We start from the raw sequence: 22377 nt of genomic DNA, 5'->3' as shown, positions 1-22377 counted from the left end.
CTATAAAAATTTTTTATAGCACAGACTGCTAAAATCCGCAAGTCTCGCCTATTCGTGACTTAACAGCGAATTTTAGCCACACTGTTCTATAAACGTTCTTTTCGGTAGATAACGCGCAAAACTAGTCAAGAGTCAGGTGCGATGTTTTAAACAAATTGTAAGTTTTTGCCATTTATTCAAACACACGGAGTATATAAGTGAATCATACATTTTTTTAAAATTATATAGACCATATGCTATCAGTTATCTTCGTACAGGTATCCTCTGTATGCCAGATTGTGTGCATACCCTGCATCAACGAAATCGTTCCTCAGCGTACTCTGTCGCTGCTTGTGTTTCATTCCGTTTTTCCACCGAATCAGTGAATCTAGCAATAGTAAATTAGCGTTATTACATAGCAAATTCGCATCCGAAATACTCTCGACGTTCGGTGTACTCTTATCTCCTGACTCATTTGGTAACCCTTTTTGCGAGAACTGATCATCCAACACAAGCTTCATATCCATATGATGATATTCATTGACAACATGTTGCTTTTTGGTATCTACATTGTCGTTGTAATCAACAAACCACTGGGGCAGCTCGTTTTCAGGCTTCCAGTATTTCAACATCATCAAACCGCTGCCGATAAAACTGAAGAAAGTATTTATAAATGACGATTTCGCATTACTGCATGCACCACTTGTGGCAACGGAACGTTGGCCCAAATCTTCGATCGAGTCCTCATCAAGTACAACACTACGACGTGACCTAGTGTTCCTAGGTGTAATTTCATCAGAAAATATCTCCTCGCGGTAGCTAAGATTAACCAACTTAACGTCAGCAATACGATCATCTACTTCGTAATACTTGTCCATATTTTCACTGCATAATTTTCCCTTCTCTTCAGATTTCTCGAGTTCGTAGTACATGGCCTTCCCCACTAACTTTAAATCCATTTCTTCATCTTTGTATGCATCGAAATTGACACCATTGGCGATATTTATCTGTACACTCCATGTGGTATATGGACTGAGTGAAGGTCCATTATCAGCTAAATCGTGGTAGATGGCGTTTGGGTCAATCTTAGTTGCATTGCAATCTTTATGAAAATAATAATCAATATCAACCGTTTCTTTAGTTGCGATCGTGTAATACTTGTCACCGCATTTGTAGTGAGAATTTCCGTGATGTTTCATTTTTATTTGCGAACCATGCATCAAGTCGTCGAAGTGATTTTGCTTCGCTCTATTAGTCAATCTAAAGCGAATGCCAACATCGTAGAATTTGATTGCGTTTTTATTGATACCACGTCTTACTTCAGATTCTAATTTTACCTCTTTACCTTCAAGCAACTTCTTTATATCATTTTTATTTTTTTCGTACTTCCATTCAAAAAATGCTGTGCTTCCACAACCGAATATTCCACCATTGTGTTTCTTAAAATGATTCGTATTTCGACCTAGTACGTAGTCTCTAAGACCCTCTCGTAATTTTTCTAGTGATCTCACAACACCATGCGCTGTACTGTCAATATCATTATATTGGAGATATTTTGGTATGTAAATATCTTTTAAATAAGAGTCAGCGAAGGGAAACACATGTTGCTTGAATGCTTTAATAGAGTTATCATACTTACGTAAAGTGATACCTCTGTGTATGATAAACTCTAATTCTTGCAAAGCATATTTGTAGTCTTTATCCGCTATCTGAATTCCATCTGACGTGCTAAGATTAATATTTGCAATGAATTTGGCAAATTCTTGGGACTCTTTGTAAGATTGAATTTGTGTATTTATGCTAATCATCCGTCCCATGAGATTCTCTAAATCATTAATGCAGTGAGTTAAATTACTGTTTATCTCTTTGAAATCATCTGTATAATCGACAAATTTGAGCTTCGCTTTTTCCAGCATCGTCTTTATCTCCTCCTCAGCTGCAATAAGCGATATTTTTGATAAACCTGCTAAACTTTTTATCGCAGAGTTCACATTTTGTTTTACATTCTGACTTAATGGCATTACAGTATTGAATTTATCGTTTTTCAATTGCTTGTATGCTATGATTTTTATATCATCTACATGTATTAAATTATCGACGTTATTAATCCTAGTTGTATCCTCTGAAAGTTTTGCATACAAATCAACGCCTAATTCATCCATATCGATCACAGTCTGAATGTGATTTACTATTCTTAATTTTTTCTCAAATTGCATGTCTTTTCGAGTGTTCTCTGCGTTTTTATTACTCTTTAGTTCGTTATCTAAGATCTCGTTCTCGTTCTTCACTAAGTCGCTCAATTCCTTTTTAATATTAGCCCTACGATCCAACGATGCTTTATCATAATTTTGATTCTTATCTTCTTCGTCTAATTTTTTACGGGATTCGTGAATTTTTTCTCTTATAGTTGTTAATTCTTTACCATTCGAATCCTTGAATTCTCTTTCTGACACCCTTAAATCGTCTTCAATTTCAAATAATCTCTCTTTAAATAACTTTTGCTGTGTCCTGTACGCTTCTCTTATTCTGTCAACTGATTTTATTACTGTAGAAGATAGTACAGCTGGTATATTTACACCTTCTGGAGTTAGGTGGTAATAAACTAGGAATTCAGTGATCCCGACGACACCTTGAACAGCAACTGCTGCTACAATTCCTAAAGGACCGAGAAAAGTCAGGGCAGCCGATGCTATTTTTATAATACCTGATGCCCACCTGAACCAATACAAGTGATTTAATCTCTCTTTGGCTGCCTCGTGTTTCTTTTTGTCTTCTATAGCCTGATCTATCTTAGCAGTTGTCTCAGAAATCAATAACTGAATATTTTTTTCTATTTTAGAAATAATCGGGTCTATTCCTTTGATAAGTTTGTTAGCGATAATATCCTCAGCTTCTTCAACTTTGCTTTGGATTTGGTCCTGATAATTTTCATAGGAATCATCTTTTCTTATTTCATTTATCTGGTTAATTTAATCGTTCAAATAGCTGGCTAGATTTCTGGAATAATCGTTGTATACATCATCCTTAATACCGCGAATCTTACTTAAAACTGCTAAATAAAGATATCTCAATACTTCTTTGTTATCTCCATTCAATTCTCCAGAACTTTGTAATTTGTATACATAACGTTCTATTCTATTTAACATTGACTCGTAAAAAGGTAGAAATGAAATTTTCTCCTTCAAATTGTAATACTGTTCTTCCAAACTTTTAAATTCATTGACAAAGTCCAGCGTATTGTAAAAATCATTCATGTCTAATTCATCTAGAAATTTTCTCTGCGACAGCTTCTTTAAAGAATAAGCTAAATTCTCTCTCACGTACCTTTTATAATTATTTATAACACTCGGCACTTGAGTAGTAATTGCAATTCTTGGATGAAAAGTATAAGTATACCCACCTGGAACAGGCTCTGATGTATTGCTGTCCCAAGTAACACACATGGATCGCATGAACCTAACGTCAACACAATTCTCATTGATTTGCCCATTTTGTCCTCTGCATCCATTTCTGGACAGTCTTACTTCTTTCTGCGAACTGTTAGTCTTGAAATTCGACTGATTTTCTGTATCGGAATCACATCATTTGGTAAATAGTTTATGAATAATATGAAAAATCAATAACATTTGATGATATCTTCTGTACATACCTTAATTTTAATTTGTAAGTATTTATGCACTAAGAAAAATGAATAGCACTACTTCAAAATTTCAACAACTACACGGAGATGATGATGTAAGTCTTAGAAAATGTTAGTTCTACATAGAATTTTTTTACAAACTGCGTTATCACACCAAACAATGAGAATATATACTTATTTTAAGTAATTAATAGTTTAATTTTATTTTGTTAGCCCCAATCGAAGTTTTACACGTCAATAAAGAGTATACGTTTGCGGCACATTTTTCACGTTCGCGCATTTTTTATCGTGAAAGTCAGCTAAGATTCTACTTGAATATATCATTTCAGTTTTCACCTACAGCATAAGAATTTTTAAAATAATGTATTACATTCTAAGAAAAATTTAGTTTAACTTATTAGTCCTTCACCTAGTAAAGGATAATACCGAAAAGTTTAATAAAATTAAAATATTCATTTATGCTTGCAATACATAATAAAAACTTGCTTCGAAGTATCTCAAAAAATCTTGGATTATTAAACATTGAATTGGCAATTTCTATGGATAAGATCTTTAATTAGGGCTTATAGGCAGGATATGGGACGTTGAATAGATAATGAACGGAATAAATAAAGAAATTAAGTTGTTTCAGGTGAATTTTAAAATCGTAAAATGTATTTTATGATTTTAAAATATACGTAGAAATAACTTTATGACTTTTTCAAATATTCAGTTTTGGAACTAAACACCATTCAGTACCTACGACGCTAAGATATTAAAATATAAATTATATGGCTATATTCTTGAGTATTTCAGACGTTTCTTTCATCTCAGGTAACTTGCACAACTAAATGTCAGTCTTATAGAAGAATAAAATTCAGCCATTTAAAATTAAATTGCTTCTAAAAAGTCATGAATGTTTTAATTTTATTTTTATTATTGGTATTATTATTTTTTTTTTGTACAAATTTGGACATCTTCTATACCTATCTATATATAAAGCAATAAGAGTAATAGCATACTTACATGACCACAAATTGTGTAGAATACCTACATACTGGAATGTTGCTATTTGACAGCACCACATGGTGAAAACAGCTATTATGTAACCTCAAAGTAAATTACTATACTCTTGAAAACATTTCATTCTATAATGGACCGCAGTCGAAGGTTCCACGTCAACAGCAATAAACACTCCGAGGCAACCTCCAAGCTCCGAAGCCAAGACCGCGTGCCTCTAAAACCGTGCTCATCATTTCCGAGTGAACCTCCAGCAGAGGAAGACCGACGTCTAGCGAACTGGCGACGATGGCTGTCGGACCGCCAACGTCTCGAGCAGCGCCTAAAGCGACGACCTCAAGATCTAGCATTGAATGCCCACGAGAAGGTTCGCCCACGAAATGAGACGCGATGTCTCTTGGAAGCTGCTGGGAAGACCGAGATCACGAGTCAGGACCGGTACCGAGGTAATCCGGCTTTCTGGAGGACAGCCGAGAGATTGGGAACCGAAGATGAGGGAGTTTATGTGCAAATGGACAGAGCTGCGAGGAATATTCCTCCAGATCTGACGAGAGTCGCTCTACCCGAGATGATTAGGAGGGAAAAGAGATTGCTGAACTCACATCTGGATGGGGTGGAAATCGGTTATTGTAAATGAAAGAATCCTCTGTTTGTATTTTAATATCCTTGAATGATTTTTTTTCATTGCAAATATATCTTTCAGTGAAATCAAAGTGGGAGTGCGGAGACTACTTGCGAAAGCGTACAACCGAGCTCAAGAGAGAACTGCAGTTACTCGAACCTAAAAAACCAGAATTGGACAGTCTGGTAGTCGTGGGAAAGAAATTTGGATGTGGTGACCAGGAACAGACATTCGTCAGAACTCCAGTGATAACAATCACTCCGCCAGAGAAACGTAAAAACCTCCTCAGCGATCCAGACAGCAGAATAGTCCTCAAGATTCAAGACAGAGAGTTTGCGCTGGAAAACAGCCGCCACTTCGAGAAGCTGACGCGAGAACAGACTGAGGAGTTGCGAGAGTCTGGAAATGTTCTCGATGAGAATAAGTACGCATTCTCGGTATATGATAGCGTCTACGCCTATAGGATCTTGCCCAAGAAAACTAAAACTATCACCTGGAGCTTGAACTTTCAAAGCATGGGTGACGAGTTGTGCGAGAGAAGACTCGTCCTCGAAAACAAGGGCGTGCAAACGGTTAGTCTAGACTGGCGAAACGCGACTCCTGAATTTCTGCCGTTTTCCGTTGGCCCCAAGTTTGAATCTCGACGTTTCTTCTTTAACAAAAACCGCGTGACGATCTTACCCGGTCAGAAGATCGAGATCCCCATCTGGTTCCGCTCTGAGAAAGCCCTCGTGGCCACGGAAACATGGAGAATCCTAGTTGAACCGAAGGTTTATCCTGGAGCACTTCGCTTGCGGCTGTGGGCGACCTCTAGCGGCGAAAAACTGAGACTTCGCGAAGAAAAAGATTCGGAAGCTTTGAGATGTCATATAAGACGTCGCGTTTGCATCTCTGCGATTAGAGATATTTTGGAGGAATTGCTACTGGCAGCAACTAGCGACAGAATAATAGACAGTGTACCCTACAACATGTACTTTTTGGAGTCGGACATATTTCAAGCTAGAAACCCTACCTACTTCTACCATTTCGTTCTCGTGGAAGAATTCAAAAAGATGTACGAGGACACTATATCGGAAGAAGGTTTGAAAGACTGGAACCTGTCTCTGGAGGACCTGCGTTTGAATCTTCGAAGAATCGAGGATTCGAACTTGCGTCGTTCGCTGCTGATTCGCTTTCAACAACTCTGTGATCAGTGTCTTCGTCGATCTTATATCTACGATCGACCGGTTTGCTCAAAAGAGAAGATGACATATTGGCTGCTATGCGCTTTCTTCAACGAGTTCGAGGTCGAGAGTGACTTCACGATTAACCGATGCTGCTCGACAATTGTCACCGATAATACCGAAGAGGAGGAGACGCTCGAGAAAGAAATGGGAAGCGAAATTCTTATTACTGCTGAGAATCTATTGGTCTATCGAGAAGTCTTCTACGTAAGAATCCATTGCCTACTGTGCGACACTGTCAACCGAATCTGCGCCGCTATCGACACACATGACTACTTCAATAAAGATTCGAATCGTTGATAATCTCTGTGCGCATCTTTTTTATTTCTTCCAAATTAGCGATACACCAAAGACCATTTGAATTTCATTCGCAGCAGGGAAACACTTTGTAAATCCTTCGGTCTCCAAGAAGTTGAAGTTTGCGTCCGTTCGATTTGATTTCTCTGCCTTTCGCATCTTGTAATTTCCGAAACTCGGCCACCTTGAACAGGAGAAAGTTTTGAGCATTCTCTTTTTCATTAAAAGATATCCAATGGCCAACCTGATCCGAGCGAATCGACATAACGTTGGGAAACACGATCCAGAGAGCGCACTCGGGAAAATCGCCCTTGTTGTAGGAGCCATGATAGAAGTAATAGTAGTCGCAGCGAACCGCCTCTCGCATCCAGCACAGAGAATCTGCAAATCATAACACAAAAAGTGTACAAGTGTAAACAAAAACAGACGATTCAATAAACGCTTCTCACTAGCGGGAATCTTGGTTGTCGCTCCGAAGCTGACGACGTCCTCCAAATTATCGGTGATTTTCTCGAGCATAGAATGGCTTCGGCAATACTTCCCGTCCTTCACCTATAAATACATCATTGGCGATCATAAATCAGTCTGTTTGATCTCAGAATGCATTCAACGAATTCGAATATTTCATCTCGTTCGCGAAAGTAACGACGACAAAAGAATTGATACTGGTCAATCACCATAAATAAATAGGCCAGTATGCAGAGTCCGTCCGCGTGTTTCAAACACTCGTCGAAAGTCCGATACTTTCGATTCCAATGCACCACGTGCGCCTCCATTGAGAACCTGCTCGACACAAATGTACACAGGGGCTCGGATTAAAAATACATTTGCGAGACTGCGAGCCTCTATGAATACAAATCAAACATCAGGTCGATATACTACTAAATGTATACTTTAGCGTAACAATTTCAATTCGTATAAGCGGGATTTACGCATTTCAATTTTAGATCATCGATTAATGATATTGGTACGCATTGTCTTTACCAGGTGGAGTTGATTGTGTGTTCGGAGCCGCAACAGTCATCCTCGGCCCAGTGAAAGTGAGCATTGTGAAACTCGTACTCGTCGTTTAAAGGGCCGCACTTTACGATCGACGGAATTCGCTCTCCACTCAGCTCTATCACGGCTGAAATGCATCGATATTTCACGCGGATAGAGTAAATAATCCGTTTTTCATCAGAGAGTTCGTTCATTTGAAGCTATTTCAGAGATCTTTGTACATCCAAATTGAGCGATTCGCGATACGGAAATCAATATTTCATTCGGATAGGCTGAATACCGTGATCCCCGTTGTTCGTTAAAGTCGCTTCTCCGTCGTTCAGCCAATGCCCGATCAATGTCAGAGGCGGCAAATATTTCAGTCGCGCGACGTCGTCACGAAGGTCGATTGGCGATTGTCTTTTTCTCGACAAAGCTAAACGTGATAATGAAAATTTGATCGCATTATCGAGAGGAGCATTGAATGATTTTGACGAAAGAGTCACAGGCGTTACTTTTCAGTTGATTCTCCGTTGCCATTGTGCGATACTACAAAGTTTTTATTATTGGATGAATTTCGAACCACGACCACTTTGGATTTCGTATTCCCTAACTCTTGAATTTTGCTCGACTATTCCGACTATAAGGTTAGGCAAAGCTTTTTTTCATTTTACACCAGCACAAACAAAAGACGGAAAAAACATACGGCAATCAATATTCGGTAGCGAGGTAAACTTTCCTCTCGTGAATTTTCTGCTGCGATCTAAAGTTACGAAGGATCCGCTCGCCCTGGCTGTTATAAATATCCCTGAAAGCATTTGCCTGTAATAATGAAAAATGCAGTGCGTTTCAGGAGAAATTTATCGTACTTACATTTTTATCGATCGAGAAGTAAATTTCTTCGCGCTTACCTGTCTCGCCGAAATTTTAACCGAGCGCGGTATGACGATCCAAGTGACGCACTCCGTGTACGGAGGTGTGCTTAGGGATCCGTTGTAAGTGTAATAGCCTGGCTTTGAACACGCATCGGCCATCCAGTTCAGACAACCTGGACGTTTACAAATTTGATTGCAGCTGTATTGCTGTATATGAGAAATAAGGATACCTGGTGGCAATTCAACGCTTCGATCTGGAATTTTAATTCGGGACAAGTTGTCGGCGATGCAAGCGAAATCCGGATTGTCGACCATACCCTGACAGCCGATCACCTAAAACAATGTCTGCTGGAATACTTGTGGAATCATTAAATTGAGTACACGAGATTCCGACGAATAAAACTCTAATAAAACTTATGCAATCCTATGTAAGCTTCGCGTAACGAGATCCAGCGCAAACGTTTTGATTGAAGAAAGATTTCAACGCAACAATTTAAAAAAAACAAATCTCACGTGCAAACATATTTTCAACAGATATTCCGAACGAATCGGGAATATTGATTCCCGTAAAAACTAGAGCATCAAAATATACCTGGAATAAAAACGCAACAACAGCAATGCCGTCGTCTCTCTCGTAGCACTTGTCCGGAGAACCGTAGCTCGTATTCCAGTGCACCGCTTGGGCTTCCATGGAAAACCTCTCGATAAAACGACTGATTAAATTCGACAATATAACTCGGCTTGAAAAAAGTTTAATTTTCGCATACCACACGCCGTCGACGGAGTGTTCGGCACCTCGTGCGTCGCTCGGACCCCATCGAAATTGCAGCTCGCCGAATCGATACTCGTCCGACTGCAATGGCCCACCTCTGACTATTGGTTCTCGGCCCTCGGGGAACTCGATTTTCACTGCGTGACGCAGGTGTTATTTTCAAATACTGAACATTCGTCAAGCTAGTGACCATTTGCGTGAAACGTAAACGATTACCCGTGTTTCCAGTGTTGGTCATCTTGGCGCAAGATTTGGAGGATAGGTGTCCCTGGAGTACGAGCGGTGGAAAGTTTTGGTGCAGCGTGTACATCGGGCTCAAATCGACCGGTGACTGCTTCCAGCTGGGTAGTCCAGTCGTCGACGTCCACATCGTTTCATCCTCTTTAAAATCAATTTCGGCCTGAATAAATGAATGGGTAATCGCAGTATCGCGCTCGACCCTCATGTTGACAAGCCCTGTACCCACTTTTTTTCGTTTTCTTCGACATCGCGACTCGAGGGTGGATCGGACTTGATAATTTTGGGTTATTGCTTCTCGTCGTTGAGGCCAAACACGTGTTTGAAATTTCGAGTGCGCAGTGAAGTTGATCTTCTCGAGAGAAGATGCGCAGCCAACGTCATTGTTTTGAACGAAATGAGGCGGATCGAGTGTGCGTTTTGAAAATTTCGAGTCGACTTATTCCAGGCATACAAGTCCCGGGAATTTTTCAAATATTGCAGTACTGAGCAAGCGATGGAATTCTCGCTTCCGGAATTTTTCATTTTCTGCGGCAGCACCATTCTCATAGGTAAATGGAAAGCAACCCATTGTAATCGGCGACAGTAAACAATGATTCGCAACACCTTCAAAAGCGATGCTCCTGATGGAGGTGCTGGACTGGTCGTGTCTCATGGCGTCCCTGGACTGTCCGGAAGCCAAAGCCGTCGCCCAGCCGTTTCTCTACGGCGATGCCAGTGGCGTCGAGTCCTGGAGCTGTGCTTACCCCGAAGCTCGCGGTCGCGAACAGTCGCCCATAAACATCGTCACTCGCGAAGCCACAGTTCTAGCGCCAGCTAAACCGCTGAAGTGGCAAGGGTATCGGGACGAGCCACTCGGCGCCAGTCTGCTCAATGACGGAAACACCGGTGACCGTGAAACTCCCACTCTGTGTATTCAAAATCGTAATTTCTAAAGCTCCTGCTTTCGTCTCGCCAGTCGTGCTGTTCGGCTTCTGGTCTTGCGGGACTCGACCTCAACTGTCAGGTGGTCCTCTGTCCTGTGCTTACGAATTTCGCTCGGCGGCCTTTCGTTGGGGGCCATCGGATGACGAGGGTAGCGAGCACAGCCTCGACTACGTTCGCTACCCTATGGAACTCCAGGTTCTTCACGCCAAACCTGGCCTCGAGTGCAAAGCTCGCGATTCGCTGGCTATAGTCTCCTACTTTTTCCAGGTTCGTTTCACGTCGATTTCAACATTCTTTATTTCATTCGGTAGATATAGATAGAAAGAGAGGCTTGTTGCGCGCTCGAGCAAATGTTTATTCAAGAGATACGACGGTTTCATTAAATTTCGAAGGCAAACAGCGTCGACTGCTGGCTATCAAATATTTGTCCATTATATTCATTTGCATGGGTCCCTCTAGTTCGTTTCGCCCACAGTATCGCGTCATCGCATAAAAGAAAGGAAATCCTTGCAGATAACCAACGTCGACAATCCCTACCTGGACCACGTGGTGCAGAACCTCTGGCGAATCACGAGTCCGGGTGCAAACTACCACGTGCCGGCATTTCCTCTCGAGTGGCTGTTCCCGAGCTTCGAACGCAGATACTACTCGTACTCAGGCTCGCTGACCCAACCGCCCTGCAGCCAGGTCGCGACTTGGATCATTCAGCCCGAACCTTTGGCCATCTCCACGGCTCAGGTGAGACCTCGTGGTTGGTTGTCTCTTGAATTTACTGATGGGAATTTCGTTCGCGCAGATGGCGAAGTTCCGACAGATCTGCTCGGTGGAAGGTCCGATTCTGTCGAACTCGAGGCCGGTTCAGAAGCTCAACGACCGTGAGGTTTTCTACTACGCTTGAGTAAACGAGAAGCCGAGAGGGTTTAATACTCCACAGAGAACAATATATCTTTATTTGCACATAATTTTTTACATTTTCGTACGGTTAAGACGGGGCGAGGCCGCTTCGGCGCCCGTCGCTTGGCACAGTTTTTTTATTCTCTAATTTACATCACATATTCTATGAGTAGATACACACACATGGACGACTCGTTTGACACCTCTCTCGTGGACGACGTCACTGTCTCTTTATTTTCTATCCTTATATTTTGCATGTACTTTTATACTTTTCGTCTCTTATATTCTGCTTTTATATAATATCTGTTGCTCTTTTTTATATAATATATTCGTTTTCATCTTATATCCTCGACAAATAAAAACGTGGAATATATATTTATGTATATATGCGCTTATATACTTTTACAAAAAATACATGGTAATTTGTAAATGCAACGAATATCCTTTGCGAGCTGAGAACAGTCAGTATGAAAAATAACATCGCTTCGCGACTCGTATCATAGATTCATGAATATATATTGTTTTTTTCACACATACGTCTTCTCCTCGATTCGCATACAATCGTAATGCTTATCACTCTCGTTGGTTTGCAATTTTGCTGTCAATGTATGAGCACGAATTTTCTTATTTACAACGAAGATCGAGAAGATCTTTGGATATATTTTTTTTCCTCTCTGAAAAGCCGACTCGCCGCTAAAAAATATATTGAAAATCAGGCTTTATTACAAGTTCGATCAAGTGCCGTACGAAGCTTCAAAAGCAGCTCATCGCTTACTGAACAACTGATATTACAAATATACGCGGTGAACGAACTGACATCCTTTTTAATACGGTTAACGTATATTTTGTTACATCCTAAACAATATTATACGAATATAATCATATCGTCTTAACTATATATAAGTTTCAATATTATACCTTATTCGTGTGCGACAGAACTTCTACCACGGTAACAAATTTTTTTTTCTCATAACTCTGTTGGTTATGTAAACAATGCTTGAATACATTTAAAAACGAGTTTCCTTTCGAGGTCGCATAATGTATAATGTAATAATATTAACGATTAAAACTCTTATTCAATGAATACATACTTTAGGAGATACGATCATGATTATAGAATTCGTGCTTTTTTCTTCGTGAATGCTTTTATTGTTGTCGTGAAACACTTTTCTTACAATACTAGGAGGCAAAGTTGAAAATTTTCCTTTTAAAAATGATCAAGTCGTGTCGGAATGTTTTGTATATAGGTCTAAAAACACGTTAAAACATATTATTTATACAGTAAATTCATTAGATTAGGTTGCCTTTTTTTCTTCGATATAAAAAAAATCTAAAAAATCTCGAAGTCGATATCGTGTAAAATTTTCAAGTTCATATCAACTTTGATCAACGAAACTTCCGGTTGGTCAAACTTTCATGTATTGTCACATGCGTATCTCCTTTGTCGTTTATTTTTAATATTCGTATATGTAACACTTATAATTTGTTGGCCTCTTAACTATATAAAACGAGTTATATGTATATATTATAATTTCGTTATTACGTATACCCCTATAATAAATTATCTAAACAGTCTTAAACGAATTCTAAATCTTCTCAAGCCAAAAACTTCATGATAATTATAATGTGTATTAGTTATTGAATACTTCTCAATTTCGTACAATGGCTCTTATATCGACTAGATAAATATCATTCCAGTGTGTTATCCAAATCAATATTGTCGAACTTGGCAAAAGTATCATTATACGCAATAATAAATATCGTAAGTGAGAAAAAGGCGAATTCGAGTGCACAACGTTCCAATAACTGCGCTTATTATACCGGCAATGCATTAAACGATACCGTCGAATAAAGACTACAATAAGGTAATTTATTCGGTAATAATCATCATATATCATGAGCATCCACCGAGTGTCCACTTTCGATCGCGATCATACAAACTCGCGAATAAATATCGAATTTCTCTCACGTCCGCCTCGTATCGTCCGCGGGAATAACCTCGAGCTTTCAATTTTCTCTCGAAATAGAAGAGTGAGGAACTTCGCTCGGACGACACGAGACGAAGAGCTATATATATATATATATATATATATATATATATATATATATATATATATATATATATATATATATATATATATATATATATATATATATATATATATACCGACATTATTAACATTCCCTTGGCGAGATTGCACTCATACACGGCTATCTACGAGGCGACGCGGCGCCTCTGAACACAATAAGAGACTCCGATATAATCTCGCAACTTTATACACAGCGTCTTATATCGTGTATTTGACGAAATCCAAAAATGAAGCGCGCTTCTTATCTTTGAGGGTGACCTAGAATCTTCGACTATTTGAATGAATATTTTAAAGAAAAACGTCTATACACTTTTATAGGCATGTTGCGGCTCATTACTCAAACCTTTAGTCGAGGAAAAAAAGACGAATGTACCACATCATATTTTTGGATTACGTCATTTACGCACGTATACCAGCTATATATTTATATACTTAACTTAAGCTCAACGAAAACGTATAGAGCGGTGTCGACGAATTTCCACGCAGCCTCGCGCGTCTGTGACTTTCTCCGACGTTAGATCCGCAACAGAGTTTAGAATATATAATGGAGTGTTGTACAGACAAGTCTTGTGCGAACAGCTCGTGACTCGTTCGAAAAGTCCTCCTCATAGGCTTTGCGTCGGTTGTCGTCCTCTCGCGTTATCCTTCGAATTCTAAGCATTAATTGACCACATTTCGTTTGTACAGCCAAATCGAAAGCCAATATAACCGCAACCGACAGTAAGCGAACAAAAGAAAACAAATAAATAAATAAACGTGGCGCGTGCACGCTCGACGCGACCGCTCGCTATGTTACAAGTAGTAGAGCCGAGAAGACACAATAGACACGGAATGACGACTGTACAGAGTGCATGTATATCAGGGGCTCATCGTTCAGTGGCGCTGGCTCGAGGCTGTGCGCCGGCAGCTAGTCTACCTGACGCTGCCCTGGCGGTTGTAGTCGCGGCGAGTGCTGGTGCCGCCGCTGCCGCGGCTGGCTCGACGGCTCTGTTATCCGCTGGGAGCGTCGCCGACGGACTTGCACAGGAAGGCCGATGTGATTATGCCGAAAGCCTGTAAGCGATCGTGATTTTGAGAACGATATAACGTGCAAAAGTTTCCTCGACTAAACCCACCTGAGCTCCAGCGACGGCCAATCCGAAGAGAATGAGGGTGAGGCTCTCGTACTGGAACCAGCTCCTGACTTTGCCGAGGCAGCCCTGAAACGAGGCGACGAAATATTTTAAGAATCTCGAGACATAAGAGTCTCTCTCACATATCGATTCCCAAGCGAGCGCTCGTCCCATCAGGCAGATTTGATCGATCTCCCCTCTTTCAGGCCCTTCTTTGCCCCGCTAAAGAAGAAAGATTATTCGGCTCACCTCCTTATGCCTGAATCCCGTGTGTAGCGACGGGTCGAGGGATTGACAGGCCGACTCGTCCTTCGGCTGGGGATACAGCCAGGGTTTTTCGTTCTGAAACAGAGCCGCGCATTCGATTACTCCGCTGTATATCAAGTTTTCCTATCAGTATAGCTATCCTACTCACGTTTTTGTAAAACACCCGGGAAATCACGCTCATCGGGCTTCCAGTGTTTTTCGCCTAAGAGAGAAGCCCACTTGTTAGTTCGTCGAAATAGAACAGAGGAAAAACTCGCGCGTTCCGAGTATAACGAACGGGCGTTAATTAAAGAGCTACTGCGGAGCTTCGAAACGATAAAAAATGAAGAAGGAATAGAGGATAAGAGAGTGTAGAGGTTCGACTTTTCAATCGCTCACCTCGGTATCCTTGAGCACGCAGCAGGTGAGCGGCACCTGTCGCCTCGTGGCCGAGATGTGGTTGTCCCTCCACCAGGCGGTGCCGTTAAAGTCGGTGTCGTTGTAGATACCGCAGCAATTGAACTGGAAAATGCAGAATATACGACGCGTGATTTCTCTCTACCCCTCTTCCCGTTTTTTTCCTTTCAGACGCCCCAGAGAAATCGATATACGAGAGCGTGCGAAGTGGCGTATTGCAAATGACGACGGAGAAGACCGCTTGAACTTTTCCCGTCTTCAGAGACGTCGATCGATCTGCCAATACTTGTTCGGAGTCGCGAGTTTTTATAAAAAAATTCATCGTTTCCATAAAAGCGCGAACGACCGCTCTGTTAATCAAATCCTTTCAAAGCGAGCGAAGATAACTTTCCAGTAGCACTGTCGGAGTTTGGTCAGCCGAGAATCATGCGCGCTGTCTAATTTTACATTTTGCCCCTGGAAATAGATGCAGCTAATGGCTCGCGAGCTATCGATTATCGGTTTTCCAGAATTTATACCGCGAGGCGTTACACAGGAAGAGACGAGAAGGGGGAAAAGGGTAATTGATCGATGCGCGGTTTAAAAATACGCGCGCGCGTTTATTATTGTTTTCGATCAGTCGAGCGAGAAGAGCATTCGAGAGGTGAACCGAGAGTGAAAACTGCCCTCGAAACGTGGACACAACAACCGATGCATTCATCGTGTAACTTTGCTTATCAAAGTTCCGCGGAGAGACTCTAGAGATACGCGGCCGCAACAAAGATCGGATTGTTCCGAAGTGTGCTCTTAAACAATCTGAGAAACTGATTTTCTCGAAAAACGATTTTTCCATAACGAACAGATAATCCGCCAGGACGCTCTCGGATAATCCGAAAAAATATCGATACGCCTTTAATGATCGAAAATTCCGATACATTGCGCTTCGACGAGAGCGATATCTCATTTCCGCGCTGCAGACACTGTAAACACACAGAGAGAGAGAGAGAGAGAGAGAGAGAGAGAGAGAGAGAGAGAGAGAGAGAGAGAGAGACGTGGCATAGAACGAACCTTGTACTGGGCGTAGTCGAGGCTGTGGCTAAAGTCGACGTCGCTGCTGGTGTCGTCGTGGCCGTAGTGCTCGGAGAGACGTTCGCGCAGCCGCGGCTCCAGGCCCGTCATCACCCGGTAGGTCACTATGCCGAGGACCACCGCCGTCACTATCTCCGCCACTATCAGCGCTATCAGCATGCTCATGTACTGCGGACAGATGGGATACGGGCTTGTTAAAACTTGAGACTTGAGTCGATTAATAATTCGGCTGGATTTTGTCACTAGAGTATACTTTTCGATGAATTTTGCGAGAACGCAGCCCTGTTATTTCCGTTTACGCTATTGTGCATATCCAGGCTTGAATCATACCCGAATCAAAGCCCGACAGAACGAAGCCACGATACGCTCGTCATACTGACATCAGCTGAGCATCGCGAATTAGCCTAGCCCCGCGTAGTCGATTGATAGCGTCGGAACGAAGTCGAGCGATAGAGAAAGCTGCAACGCTGACTCGTTCAGCGACTACGGGCAGATACGTACACACACACACACACACACACCCATACGCCCGGACGAGCTCTAGCGTATCCGGGCTCGAACAGGTGTGCGCGCAGGGCAGAAAGAGCCGAGCGTAAGGATCGATATAGGCCGTGCCGCGCGCGCGGCGAGCGCCTCTTTGGCTAATGAAAACCGGCCGAGTGCAGGCTCTTGTTCCGATCATATATACTCACGATGGCGAGGATGCACTGGCTGCCGTGAAGCGCAGCCCGACAGCCGAAGAATCCGACGGTGAGGACGGTGAGGCCGAGGCCAAGGAGACCGTAGGCCACGAAATAGATGGTCTCGCTCGGCGCGGCGTCCGCAGCGTACAGGTTCAGCAGGTGGCCCTTGGTCGGGTCCATCAGCAGCCAAGCGCCTATCACCATCACCATGCAACCTGCCAACTGCGCCAGGAGTTATTGTAATTATTATCATTCGAATCGTAAAATTAACTCGGAGTCTGCGCTTACCCATATCAGCAGGTTGAAAGTAAACAGCGCCGCCTTCAGGTACTTCATCCCGTGAGTGCTCCCGGTTACTCCTGAATCTGCAATGAATTAAATATATACTCTGAATTTCATTGTTTTCCTCGGAATAAGCGGCATCGATCCTTCCGACGATTCGGCAGCAAAGGCTCGTGCGGACCGGCGTCACGTAGTCGTCCGTTATAAGCTACCTACTCTCCTCGAGCTGCTAACTGCTAAAGCCTTTGAAGTTGCCCAGCCGTCCGCGAGAAACCGAGCGACCGAAACATCCGTGAGACGGACGCTCTATGATTAAAGTTTAATTAAAGCGAAAGCGATCCTTCGAAGCTTCTTTTCGCTCGTGGAAAAATCCTGACGCTTTTAGAGACGGGATTCCTGAATTTCCCGCGAATCGATCGCTTATCGATTTTGCCTGTTCGTAAATAAAGCTCCCCAAAATTAAACGGTTCAAAGATCGCGTTTGGGTCGCGTGTATTCCGAAAATTGACCTAGCCCATTTTCTGCTGCACTCTCGCGATTGAGAGTATTTCAGTCCAAGTAAATCGATACACCTGTTTTTTTAAAACCCGGACCAATCTCTTTATACGGCCAGGAGCTACGCTGTGTATATACACATCGCTCGTAAAGCGAACTTTGAGGTCTTTTTATATAACACACGCTATGATAATGCGCGGCGCACTGAGAGAGAGAGAGAGAAAAAGAGGGTTTCATTTTAGACTCGCGTTATTTGCGAGCGATCTCGCTATATTTAAAGATGTATTCCGGGATGTCGTGTACGGATTCAATAAACGATAGAAATTCCACGATATATTGGCGGCGTAAAAGCCGAAAAATACGTTTTTAATTAAAAAGTCTGATGGACTTTCCGTACACGCAGGCTGCCGATACGACGCAATGGAATAACGCTCGGGCAGCGAGTGACCTCATAAAAATAATAAACTATAATATAACGAAATTCGCTCCCCTTTTACGCTGACAACTAATCTGCCAAAATCGAATGCAATAATGTACACTAGCCTATACCGAATGAAAAATTGGAAAATAATTACCTTCACTCAGTTATCGGACAAATAGCTACGCGGGGGATTTCACTCGAATGACCAACTGTTTCACGGAACGATAGTTTAATAAACTAAAGGGAAACTTAATTAAAATTCGAAAAACGTGCGGACCGGAGCGTTGATTAAACACAAATTCCATATCGAGGTCTTTATTAAAAAAAGAAGGATGGATTTTCCGGATGGCGAGAACGAGATTGCATTAGGCTAATGAAAATTTTTCGATTCGGCGATATTAATTTCCCGTTGAGCTATTCATCCGACCGCGATAACTTCCGAACCGGCGTTTTATTAGAAAAGTATAGAAGGCGCAGACGGAATAAGTATGATTTTTTGACTAGAGAGTAAATACTGAGCAAGGAGGGGAAAAATATGAGAAACGCAATAATCGTAGACGTTAAGCCGTCGGGGTGAGGCAAGTGGGTTCCGCCATTATACATCCGCGCGACTCAATAATTCATCAAGTCCGCAAACTTCTCGCGGCAGCGATTAGTAACTTCAGATAAAGTGTCGCGGTCGGATTCAATATTCATCGGAGTTATAATAATGCAGGCGGTTCGTTAGGCGAAAGTTCGCTGCAGGTAGTAAATTGACTGACGTGTGTAATTTTCGATAAGCCGCGCGGGCGGCTCGTGATCGGAATCGAGCTTTATTCGACTTCAGTCGAGCTAATCGCGAACGTGTTTTCTCAGCCTGTTTCCACTCGATCCTGAAGCACCAGTTGTGCATCTGTTTCTGTACACCAGAAAGCTCGGCAAACAAAGGACTGCTTAATTAAAAAACTTTCGGATCTCTTGGCTCGACTCGCAAACTCTTCCCGCGCAAATGAAAGCTGCGGCCACGTGCGAGTGCCGCGCGTGAGTTTAGCAAGTTTCTTTCTCGAATAATTACGACGAAGCGGACAAAGCATTAATACAGGGAGAAACTTGTACTTCCTATCCTGCGTCTCGCGAACGTCTCATTATTTATACGAAAATAGTCAGGAGCGTGAAAGTGGAAACTTGCGCGAGTGTGTTCATAATCCGTAATTAAATTCTGAGAAACTCGATTAGCTGCAGCTGATTTCGCCGAGAGTACAGGAATGAGAAAAGTCCATTCGCGGCGTAGGATTATAATGACGAAGACTAAAATTACGCGAGAGAGAGAGAGAGAGAGAGAGAGAGAGAGAGAGAGAGAGAGAGAGAGAGAGAGAGAGAGAGAGAAAGGTGAGACGCGCCGCGGAGGTGAAAAATGAAACACAAGTCCACCATCCACTTCTCGGCTCTTTAGTTAAGCGGCGAGAGAGTTGAGCGCGTTTTACGCCGGCGAGGGGTGGAAGAAACCTCTCTATACAGATGTAATCTTAATAACGCTGAAATTTCATTACGACGATTGAATAGTCGAAAACTTCTCGCAGACGTGTTCCACAAACAAACTTCCCCGCGAGGATAAATCCATACACAGTATTGTGAATCTCGAGAAAACGACTCGATACAACTCAGCGATTCCCCGAACTTTTGAGGCGTTACAACGTGCGCGCAATAATAAAACGCGCGAGCCGTCGATCTCGAAAAGCTCCGCGCGAGAACACAGCCGCGAATCCGCGAGGTTAAATTTTATCTAGTGGAAAATTCGGTTACCGCGCGCGCGCGTATCTTCGCGTGCGCGTGTGATACTTATTTTTACGCGCTGACGCATGCATTCGCGGGGGCCGTGGAGCTATTGTCTACGATTTATTCGCGGCGAGCACGGCTCTGTGATTTGGGTCAAAAGTGTGCGAGCTCTGAATCCTGCCGCGCGAGTCCTTTGACAAATGAATTTCGAAAAAGTCGCGTCCGCTGAGGTAATTCCATTTTTGAATTCCATCGTAGCGCGAGAATGAATTTTGGGACACTGCGTTTTTTCCTTTTTCTTCGAGCGAAAGGTGCATCAAAGCGAGCAGACGAGGAAGATGCCGTGCGGGCAAAAACGGGAATAAAGAGCGTCAAAGTTTACAGGTGGTTGTTATGGCCGTAAGCTATGTACATCGGCGGTACGATAACAACAATGACCGAGCCCTGCCTCGGTTAAAAATAATAACGAAACAGTCGGCCGAGCGTGTAACTCGTCTATATAATAATACACGATAAGCTCGACACTAATTGATGCACGGCTTCTTTCATGCGCCCTTAACGCGAGAGAGCCAGCTCGTGGCGCGACTCGGGAAACGTTTAATTAACGGCAACCGAAAAAGGCGCTCCATATTCTCGCTCGGGGCTAAATTGAGGCTGTCACTTAAAATACACCCCGACAATAGACAAACCGATGTTCACAGGTGGTTGGTTTGCGACTTTATATAGAGCCAGCTCCTCTGGCGTCTTGACATCTTTCTCGAGAGAGAGAGAGAGAGAGAGAGAGAGAGAGAGAGAGAGAGAGAGAGCTGACGGAAGCTGCTGAACAATTGCGACTTGAAGGAATCGATAATGAGGCGAAGAAACGTGTATGGAGTGTGCTGTTTCGTATTAAGCTTTCGGGGCTCAGAACGTCCCTCGAGCTTTGATTTCGGAACAAAGAAACTTTCGGTCGCGCGGCGGGTGTCTTTGATTTTCGCCCATCATAACTTTTTCCGGACTTCCCCCAACTTCCACACATCCATACTCGACCGATTTAATCTTCGGAGTACACGCCTCGCCGGACAGCAAAAGAGCGAGGGATACAGGAAAGCGAGAACATCGAAATCCAGATTTTCATTCCGTACGAAAGAGCTCGTTGCTTACGTTCTCAAAACGGATTTCTCTCTCTCTCTCTCTCTCTCTCTCTCTCTCTCTCTCTCTCTCTCTCTCTCTCTCTCTCTCTCTCTACTTAACAGTCGGCAAAAACAGCACTTTAATCATAGTCCCGGACGACCTATACCTCGTGCACATAAACACACACAGACACACATACGTACGTGTACAACAGCAGCTGGAAATTAGCGAGTCTAATTAAGCGCCGACGAGTGTCTCGGGCACTTGGGCGAAACTTTAATAGATTAAAACAGTCGGGCCGCTTTCTCACGGCCCGCGATCAATTAGATCGCGTAATTAGGGGAACACCCGATCCGCGCAGCGTTAATCGAGAGCAACTACACACATACACACACACACACACAGAGTTCTCTGCGTGCGTACACGGTTTGTGCGACTCGAATTCGGGCTCGTTTCACTGCACTCGACGCGCTGGCCAGCTACCTGTGGAGAGAGAGAGAGAGAGCCTCGTATATAGCCCGCACTGAAATCTGTTGCGTCAGAGCGAGCTCAGAGGACGTGTGTGTGTGTATTGTTGTGCTGCCCTGATCGGAATCTCAATGGCCTCTCTCAGCACGGAGAATCACACCGCCAAGAGATCTTCCTACGGTCCTCCATGGCACACGACTCCGACATCGATCCACACGAGAGCCAACCCGCGAGAGAGAGAGAGAGAGAGAGCGAGAGGGAAAAAGTAAATCACTCTTTCCATGGATTGATACCTACATCTCGCGAGAATCTCGTCATCTGGCCATCTCTCGAAATCAGCCGCGGTTCGACGAGTCGAGCTTGAGAGAAGATGTATGGGCTACGCGCGCGGAGACGAGCGAGAAACGGAGCGAGACGCGGAGCGTTCGGTACTCGCTGACGTACTGGCGGTAGACTCCGCGTCTCCGATCCGGGTTCGCGCGAGCTTTTCCCTCCCTCTCTCTCTCTCTCTCTCTCTCTCTCTCTCACTCCGGCGGGTACAGCGCGCGCGCATCGGGACGATGATGGGGAGAGGGATGCTGCTCTCCGCGCTAGGCTTCTTGCCATTGTTTTGCTCTCGGTTTTTTCCTCTTGGTTCCATGGATATACGCGTGTTTTTTTCTCCTCCTCGATCGATGCGACGCTCGAGTTTGATACCCCGAGTTCAAATGATCGCGGGATCAACAAAAGCGTGGTTTACGCTACCTGCACGGCTTAACTCTTTCCTCGTTCGAGGGATTAAGCG

General features: G+C 43.1%; 5 protein-coding genes across 15 annotated transcripts; 2 read left to right on the top strand and 3 right to left on the bottom strand.

Moving 5' to 3' along the window:
* Positions 1-158: 158 nt before the first annotated feature.
* LOC116415957 lies at positions 159-3754 on the bottom strand. Its single transcript, XM_031921788.1, has 2 exons — positions 3629-3754; positions 159-3544 (listed from the first exon to the last, which is right to left on the bottom strand). Exon 2 carries the CDS (start codon positions 2193-2195, stop codon positions 240-242), a length of 1956 nt encoding a protein of 651 aa, XP_031777648.1. The 5' UTR covers positions 2196-3544; positions 3629-3754; the 3' UTR covers positions 159-239.
* A 700-nt stretch (positions 3755-4454) lies between these two features.
* Positions 4455-6767, top strand: LOC103315481 (MYCBP-associated protein-like). The gene is made up of 3 exons (XM_016981395.2): positions 4455-4686; positions 4763-5247; positions 5322-6767. Exons 1-3 carry the CDS (start codon positions 4625-4627, stop codon positions 6761-6763), a joined length of 1989 nt encoding a protein of 662 aa, XP_016836884.1. The 5' UTR covers positions 4455-4624; the 3' UTR covers positions 6764-6767.
* On the bottom strand, positions 6764-10190 carry LOC103315482 (carbonic anhydrase 1-like). Of its 10 annotated transcripts, none has more exons than XM_032595927.1 (14): positions 9852-9962; positions 9602-9766; positions 9381-9522; positions 9206-9311; positions 8844-8946; positions 8650-8786; positions 8445-8546; positions 8254-8378; positions 8040-8174; positions 7745-7886; positions 7438-7543; positions 7210-7312; positions 7005-7141; positions 6764-6944 (listed from the first exon to the last, which is right to left on the bottom strand). In XM_032595927.1, the coding sequence occupies exons 8-14, from the start codon at positions 8276-8278 to the stop codon at positions 6828-6830; spliced, it is 765 nt and encodes a 254-aa protein (XP_032451818.1). In that variant the 5' UTR covers positions 8279-8378; positions 8445-8546; positions 8650-8786; positions 8844-8946; positions 9206-9311; positions 9381-9522; positions 9602-9766; positions 9852-9962; the 3' UTR covers positions 6764-6827. The 10 variants fall into 10 exon arrangements, 4 of the variants coding, with proteins under 4 accessions (XP_032451818.1, XP_008202800.2, XP_008202799.1 ...); XM_008204578.4 differs by having other exon boundaries at positions 8445-8560; positions 9852-9940; XR_004344457.1 differs by having other exon boundaries at positions 6913-6944; positions 8445-8560; positions 9852-9934.
* LOC100122284 (carbonic anhydrase-like) lies at positions 10005-12642 on the top strand. The gene is made up of 5 exons (XM_031922087.2): positions 10005-10173; positions 10238-10510; positions 10581-10816; positions 11063-11287; positions 11346-12642. The coding sequence occupies exons 1-5, from the start codon at positions 10119-10121 to the stop codon at positions 11445-11447; spliced, it is 891 nt and encodes a 296-aa protein (XP_031777947.2). The 5' UTR covers positions 10005-10118; the 3' UTR covers positions 11448-12642.
* A 951-nt stretch (positions 12643-13593) lies between these two features.
* On the bottom strand, positions 13594-22047 carry LOC100678640 (tetraspanin-1). 2 transcript variants are annotated; one of them, XM_031921729.1, is made up of 9 exons: positions 21891-22047; positions 17348-17424; positions 17069-17281; positions 16356-16544; positions 15291-15413; positions 15061-15114; positions 14895-14987; positions 14649-14732; positions 13594-14586 (listed from the first exon to the last, which is right to left on the bottom strand). In XM_031921729.1, the coding sequence occupies exons 2-9, from the start codon at positions 17393-17395 to the stop codon at positions 14524-14526; spliced, it is 867 nt and encodes a 288-aa protein (XP_031777589.1). In that variant the 5' UTR covers positions 17396-17424; positions 21891-22047; the 3' UTR covers positions 13594-14523. The 2 variants fall into 2 exon arrangements, with proteins under 2 accessions (XP_031777589.1, XP_031777590.1); XM_031921730.2 differs by lacking the exon at positions 21891-22047 and adding an exon at positions 21329-21845.
* Positions 22048-22377: the final 330 nt, after the last annotated feature.

This window comes from Nasonia vitripennis, chromosome 1 (assembly GCF_009193385.2).
Source record: "Nasonia vitripennis strain AsymCx chromosome 1, Nvit_psr_1.1, whole genome shotgun sequence".
Lineage (NCBI taxonomy): Eukaryota > Metazoa > Arthropoda > Insecta > Hymenoptera > Pteromalidae > Nasonia > Nasonia vitripennis.
Note: the sequence above shows the minus strand (reverse complement) of the source record. Positions and strands in the feature narration are given on the sequence as shown.

What these genes read in the sequence shown, in the direction of transcription:
- LOC100122284 (XM_031922087.2), top strand. Translation starts at nt 10,119, where the DNA reads ATGGAATTCTCGCTTCCGGAATTTTTCATTTTCTGCGGCAGCACCATT. An exon ending in CGGCAGCACCATTCTCATAG is followed by an intron (nt 10,174 to 10,237) that starts GTAAATGGAAAG and finishes CACCTTCAAAAG; the next exon opens with CGATGCTCCTGATGGAGGTG. An exon ending in TGGCCATCTCCACGGCTCAG is followed by an intron (nt 11,288 to 11,345) that starts GTGAGACCTCGT and finishes TCGTTCGCGCAG; the next exon opens with ATGGCGAAGTTCCGACAGAT.
- LOC103315482 (XM_008204577.3), bottom strand. Translation starts at nt 9,873, where the DNA reads ATGTCGAAGAAAACGAAAAAAA. An exon ending in CACTCCGTCGACGGCGTGTG is followed by an intron (nt 9,327 to 9,380) that starts GTATGCGAAAAT and finishes GAATTTAATCAG; the next exon opens with TCGTTTTATCGAGAGGTTTT. An exon ending in AAGCGTTGAATTGCCACCAG is followed by an intron (nt 8,787 to 8,843) that starts GTATCCTTATTT and finishes GTAAACGTCCAG; the next exon opens with GTTGTCTGAACTGGATGGCC.
- LOC100678640 (XM_031921729.1), bottom strand. Translation starts at nt 17,395, where the DNA reads ATGAAGTACCTGAAGGCGGCGCTGTTTACTTTCAACCTGCTGATATGG. An exon ending in CTTTCAACCTGCTGATATGG is followed by an intron (nt 17,282 to 17,347) that starts GTAAGCGCAGAC and finishes CTCCTGGCGCAG; the next exon opens with TTGGCAGGTTGCATGGTGAT. An exon ending in GCGTGCTCAAGGATACCGAG is followed by an intron (nt 15,115 to 15,290) that starts GTGAGCGATTGA and finishes CTTCTCTCTTAG; the next exon opens with GCGAAAAACACTGGAAGCCC.
- LOC116415957 (XM_031921788.1), bottom strand. Translation starts at nt 2,195, where the DNA reads ATGCAATTTGAGAAAAAATTAAGAATAGTAAATCACATTCAGACTGTG.
- LOC103315481 (XM_016981395.2), top strand. Translation starts at nt 4,625, where the DNA reads ATGACCACAAATTGTGTAGAATACCTACATACTGGAATGTTGCTATTT. An exon ending in CTATTTGACAGCACCACATG is followed by an intron (nt 4,687 to 4,762) that starts GTGAAAACAGCT and finishes AATGGACCGCAG; the next exon opens with TCGAAGGTTCCACGTCAACA. An exon ending in TGGGGTGGAAATCGGTTATT is followed by an intron (nt 5,248 to 5,321) that starts GTAAATGAAAGA and finishes TATATCTTTCAG; the next exon opens with TGAAATCAAAGTGGGAGTGC.